Source organism: Cherax quadricarinatus, chromosome 9 (assembly GCF_038502225.1).
Source record: "Cherax quadricarinatus isolate ZL_2023a chromosome 9, ASM3850222v1, whole genome shotgun sequence".
Classification (NCBI taxonomy): Eukaryota; Metazoa; Arthropoda; class Malacostraca; order Decapoda; family Parastacidae; genus Cherax; species Cherax quadricarinatus.
Window position 1 is genome coordinate 13,338,268 of NC_091300.1, and position 6,000 is coordinate 13,344,267.

At 41.3% G+C, this 6,000-nt stretch overlaps 1 protein-coding gene across 3 annotated transcripts in view; it reads left to right on the plus strand.

The window, feature by feature from the left end:
- LOC128686230 (BCAS3 microtubule associated cell migration factor-like) overlaps positions 1-5,277 on the plus strand; it is a 98,332-nt gene extending 93,055 nt beyond the window's left edge. For all 3 annotated transcript variants that reach the window (XM_070083246.1, XM_053773074.2, XM_070083247.1), the window contains one exon: positions 1,287-5,277. In XM_070083246.1, coding sequence (XP_069939347.1) covers positions 1,287-3,205 — 1,919 coding nt within the window. In that variant the 3' untranslated portion in view covers positions 3,206-5,277. The remainder of the gene's footprint in view (positions 1-1,286) is intronic.
- The last annotated feature ends 723 nt before the right edge of the window (positions 5,278-6,000 follow it).

The window sequence follows — 6,000 nt, forward strand, 5'->3', positions numbered from 1 at the left end:
GTTCATGGCTTCTGCGTTCATGACATTCCCTGTATAATCTATTCATGGCAGCATTTCAATATCAGATTATTAATAATATACTTGTGGGGAAATGCTGAATCTGTAAGGTACGTAATATGGTTTTCTGGTTCGATCCAGTGATGGGGAGGGTAGTCCTAATTCCTTGGCTCTCCTCAAGGCAGGTTCCTTGATATTTGTGAGGGACTCGTAATCCAGTGAATTGGATGTGTCTTCCCCTTATATCGAACCTGATTGCTTCCCATTCTCCAGGCACTGTATGACCCCTCTGGGTTTAGTGCTTCCCACTTAAATTTAATAATTAAATTCTTTAGATCGAAACCCCTTCACCGGCATGAAGGGATTGCTTGTGAAGGGATTTGAGTAAGAGACTCTGCAAAGGATTATGCTCAGTAAATTTTGTATTTTATCAGTTATACTATTACTGTATTAGAGATTTTTTTTTTTTTCAACAAGTTGGCCGTCTCCCACCGAGGCAGGGTGACCCAAAAAAGAAAGAAAATCCCCAAAAAGATACTATCGATATATATTTTGTACTGTACAGTGCTACTAGTAATGTTTTCTCAAGTTTTTATATTAAAACTGTAAAGTGATTTTGAGTTATTCTTGGATTTCATATAGTATTTTTGGAAATATGAATACATTGTAGTGTTATTTTATATAATAATAAAAACTAATTTTCATTTTGTAATGGTTTGTGGTCATTGAAAATAATGCGAACATTAATATGCATACTACTTTAATTGCAGAATATTGTGTTTTATATATATAACCTTAGATTGAAGTTACATTGATAATTTTCTTTTAAGATCTCCTATGACAGTTTAACCATCGTAGAAAAGGAAACTAATACAGAAATGTTACAAATAAAGTTTTTGAGGTACAGTATGGCTTTATAATTTCATCACTGGTTAAGAAATGCTAAAAGTAATGAAGAGTAGAGCTGAGCCAGCTTGAAGAGAGCAAGATAAATGCTGAGGAATAAAAAATATTTGTATATTAGGAGGTCAAGGTATTAATATTTTTAATAAGATTTCAGAAAGAATAACTGAGGTTTTATGAACTCAATTTCCTGTGAAGAACTCCAGTACTTACAAGAAATACCCTTACTTGAACTTACCAAGACATTTGTAGTCTTAAGTTTTCCTGCACATACAAATGATGGCATGGACATAGTATAAGTTCTTCTTCTAAGGACTGTGTAGATCTAAGTTTTCTCTCAAGAGAGTGGCAAAGAATGGTGGTGAGCGGTCTTATTTCGTCCGCAGGTGAGGATGGTGCCCTAACATCGCATGGAGCAGGCAGCCATGACTCTACTTTGGACATGACTGATGTGATGGACATTAGCTGTGATCCCCCAGGGCCATCCTCAGGACGAGCTCTGTCATCCACGGCCTCACCCTCTGTATCGCGAATCTCATCACGGCCATCTTCGCATGTAGGAGAGGAGATTCAGGCTGTTACAACTCGCCTGCATCAGGTGGCCGTGACTGGCCCAGATTCAACTAGAGCCTCACCTTATATTCAAAGGACTCCCAGCTTAGAAGATAACCGAGCTTTGACGTCTTCTGCTGAAGAACTATCTTCAACTTTAGGAACTGGCTTTAGAGTGGCAGAATTGGCAGATTCTGTGTGGGTCCCTATTGACAGGCCTGAGGCAAAATCTAGCAGCTACAGTCCAGACTTTGTTCAGATCAATAAACCTGAAGTAGTCCCCATTATAGTAGATAGGGAGTCCTCGGTATCACCAAGAGAGGCGAGATATATTAGCTCTAAAAGCTCAGCAAGTATCCCAGCATTAACAAATGAACCACGGCTGTCATCTGTACATTTGATGTCAAGAAAAATATCAACAGCATCAAATAAGGAAGTACTCAAATCAGCAGAAAGTACTATAACAGAAAAAACGGTTACTCCAGAAGTGGATAGTTTGGCACCATCAACAAATTCAAGTAGTGCAAATTGTAATACCAGGACATCTCTGTCATCATCAGTAGCTTCTACTGATCAACCTGATAATTTAAGGAGATATAGCGACTCCTCATCTTTAGAAACAGAAGACCGTATTTGCAAAGAGTCAGCAGATATGAGTAATAAAGAATCTGAATTACAAACAGCAAATGTATGGTCAGGAAGCTCAATGAAGAGCACAACTGTGAAGAGTTTTGTGACAGAGGATTCTAGTGTGTCACAAGAGGACTTGTATCCACCTTTAGGTAAATCATCGACTGCTTCAGTACCAGATACTAAACATGGCGAATCATCGTGGGGATTCAGAAATAAAATTATGAAGCCACCTTCCACCACTACATCTGAAGATGATCTTTGGTTATCAACAGAGAATAAAAGAGAAAAAAAGAAAAAAAAGAAAAATAAACCACTTCTGGGAAATGAACATCCACCTCAGCCTGATGCATCTCATTTATCCGACTCTCAAAAAATTTTGATAGACATTTCTGAATCCACTGTTCATGTATATAATAAAACTAAGTCTCGACAGGATGATGAAGCATTATCCAATAATAAACCAGAGGTTGATGATACTCCTTTAGATATTGATATAGATGCTGATTATTTTCATGCAGCAGAAGAGTACCATGAACCACCTGTAGAAAAACTTGACTTTGATGAGTTGCAGAGGGATGGTTTTCTTGAACCACAAGCTGAAGACTTCCAAGAAGCTCAAAAGTCAGCCATACAAACTTTAGAAGACTTTGAGCTACAAGCAGATGAAGAGAACAAAGAAGGGAGCAGTCATGAGCCAGAAGCACTCCTAAGATCATTGCATGATGATAATGATCTTGCAAGAGCTCTAGAAGAAGCATACTCTTCAGATGATAACATTCGTGTACAAACCAAAACACAAACACGTACGCATTCACGATCACGGCCCAGTAGGACTTCAGAAATGTTTCCATTTAAAGATGATACTTCAGATGAAGATGAGGAGATTCGATTACGGCGGCGCATAGTTGTTTCAACTGTTGTCCCAACATCAGGTAGTCGCTCATCTGCAACTGATGAAACAAGCACAGATGATCGTGGTGAAACAAGTGGGGATGACCGTGGAGAATCGAGCACTGATGACAGGAAAACAGCAACAAGTGAAAGTGATGTGGGAGCCAGTCCAAACCCACGAACAAGTTCCTCTTCCAAGTGTAAGAAAAAGAAAAAGAAAAAGCGGTAAAGCTTATAACATGGAAATAATTGAAGTGCAGGACATATATTAATTAATATTTTCAGAAGGCTTAATAGTATTGTGAGTTACTGTACAAGTGAAGTAACTTGTCACAAATATGATAGTTATAGTTAAAAAAGAACATGCTGCTATAAAAATTTTAAGTCCTTTCTTATGATAATCTGAACATTAAATAGTAGTGAAGTATTAATTAAATGCAAGGTTTGCAACTAAATTTTGCAAATATTCATTCAGTTATTCTGATCAGGAATTCTAATTGAAAATATTGCAGTTAAGATTGTGATCATAGCATGAGAATATTGCAATGACTCGCTAAAATATATGTAAGTGTAGAAGTCCCGCATAACTACTAAATCTCATTAGCTTCTTACATGGAGAAAATACACGGCTCATACAGTATCATTAGCTTCATACATGGAAGAAATACAGCAATATTTTTTTTTTTTCAGAAAAAATGTATTTTGAGAATAAATATCACTGTATGCAAGGTATAGATACAGTGGAACCTCTACTTATGAGTTTAGTCCGTTCCATGGCCTTGCTCGCATCTGGATTTGCTCATTTGCAGTCAATTTTCCTCATTTAAATTAAATGAAATGGAATTAATTTATTCCAGTGGAATTCCAGGCATGAGAAAATACTTCAAAATTTTCCCTAATATCAACTCTACGGCTTATTTATCTATCACAATTCATGTAATATGACATAATAAACAATATTAATAACATAGAAACATGAAATATACACTAGAATGAATAAAATACATGTCATTACCTATGTGGCTAGTGGTGGTGACAGTGGCCGTTGTTGTTGTTGGGGTTTATAGGGCCACCACAGCAGCCATTCCTGCTCCTGACTACATGTGTAGAGAACCTAGGATAACCCCAAAAAATCAGACAGAGTGACTTATAAGTGCTACACTCTTAATGCTACATTTAATTGCTACACTCTTAATGCTACACTTGATTGCTACACTCTTAATGCTACACTTAATTGCTACACTCTTGATGCTATGCTTAATTGCTACACTCTTAATGCTACACTTTGCCACTGCTGCTTCATGTTGTCTGCCACTGCTGCTTCATGTTGTCTGCCACTGCTATCTCATGATGTCTGCCACTGCTGCTTCTTGTCTGCTGCTGCTGCTTCATGTTGTCTGCCACTGCTGCTTCATGTTGTCTGCCACTGCTGCTTCATGTTGTCTGCCACTGCTGCCTCATGTTGTCTGCCACTGCTGCTTCATGTTGTCTGCCACTGCTATGTCATGATGTCTGCCACTGCTGCTTCATGTTGTCTGCCACTGCTACATCATGATGTCTGCCACTGCTGCTTCATGTGGTCTGCCACTGCTACCTCATGATGTCTGCCACTGCTGCTTCATGATGTCTGCCACTGCTACTCCTCTTCAAGGGGGGCTCCTTGGCGTGGTGAAGAGGCTCTTGGTCTGAGGAATTAGCCCTGTCGGTCTTCTTCCTCAGACCGAACCTAATTACCCCCCATTCTCCCCTCCCCTATCCCATCCTCCCCAACCTCCTCTTTTTCCATTCCTCCTCCTCCTCCTCACCCCTCCCTTTTGCCCTTCCTCTTTTTGGCCTTTGGGATTTCTCCCACAGGCGCGCTAGTTCCTAGGTAGGGGAAAGGACACCGGGGTCCATCCCATTCCGTTGAGGTTCTTGGCGGTGGCGTAGTTTGCCGTGGAATCTGGATTGCCTGGGGATGTCCCGATCCCTCTCCGGTATCCCGGAGTAGCTTTGGGTGTCTTTCGGGCGACGGGTGTATCTCTGGAAGCCACCTTTCGGATTCCAGGAGTGGTGGCCGAAGGAGGTATGCTTTGTGGTGGATATCCGGCCGCCCTCTCTTTTGTCCACCGAGGTAGCTCGGCAGATGTGAGGTTGCTATCCCGGATTGCTGGTTTACTGGCATGAAGGGTAGGGTATGGCACGGGTTCCATGCTGCATCTGCGCTACTAGCGGTGTTGAGGTCCTCTTGGGCGCGGAGGGAGATTTCCGGCCCTTTCATTCCTCCTGGGAACTATTCCTCCCGCTCCCCCCTTTTTTTATTCTTTTTTTTTATTTTTATTTTCTTTTCTTCTTTCTTTTTTTTTTCTTAAAAGCAAAAAGCAAAGGAGTAACCTAACCATGGCAGCCCTAGTCCATGAACCCACTACCCCCGGGCCCCTTCTTGATACCGCACCCCATTCTGACCCTGCCTTGTGTTTAGACCACTCTTCGGACACTCCTGATGCCCCTGTACCTCTTGCTGGTGCTGTTTCCTCACCCGCTTCAGGTACCGGGACTTCGACTGACTCCTTCGATTTGTCTGAACTCCACTCTCCTTTGACTATGCTTCCGGCTTCTCCCTCTACGGTACGGCAATTTTCGAATCGCCCGCCCATTTCACGCCGGACCAACTCCGGTCCTACTCCTAAACGCCAACGTCAATCTCCTGATGATGCTCCTTTGTTACCTTCCCATTCTACTCGGAAAAGACCGACACGTCAAGCACTCCCTCTCCACGCTCAGTTTCGGACCACACAATGGACTAAATTCTTTACTTTAAGACCGACTTCTTCTTCTGCCTACCTTTCTGACCATAGTATTGGCAAAGCGCTCCTGCGTCATGTTGGCAGAGATATTTCATTTCATGCTCTCAAGAGCGGTACGCGCATCGTCACTGTCCAGAATGCTACCCAAGCTCATGATCTTTCTCTCCTTTCGAATATCGATACTACTACTATCACTATTGAAAAACATCTTTCTCTCAATTCTTGTAGTGGTACTGTC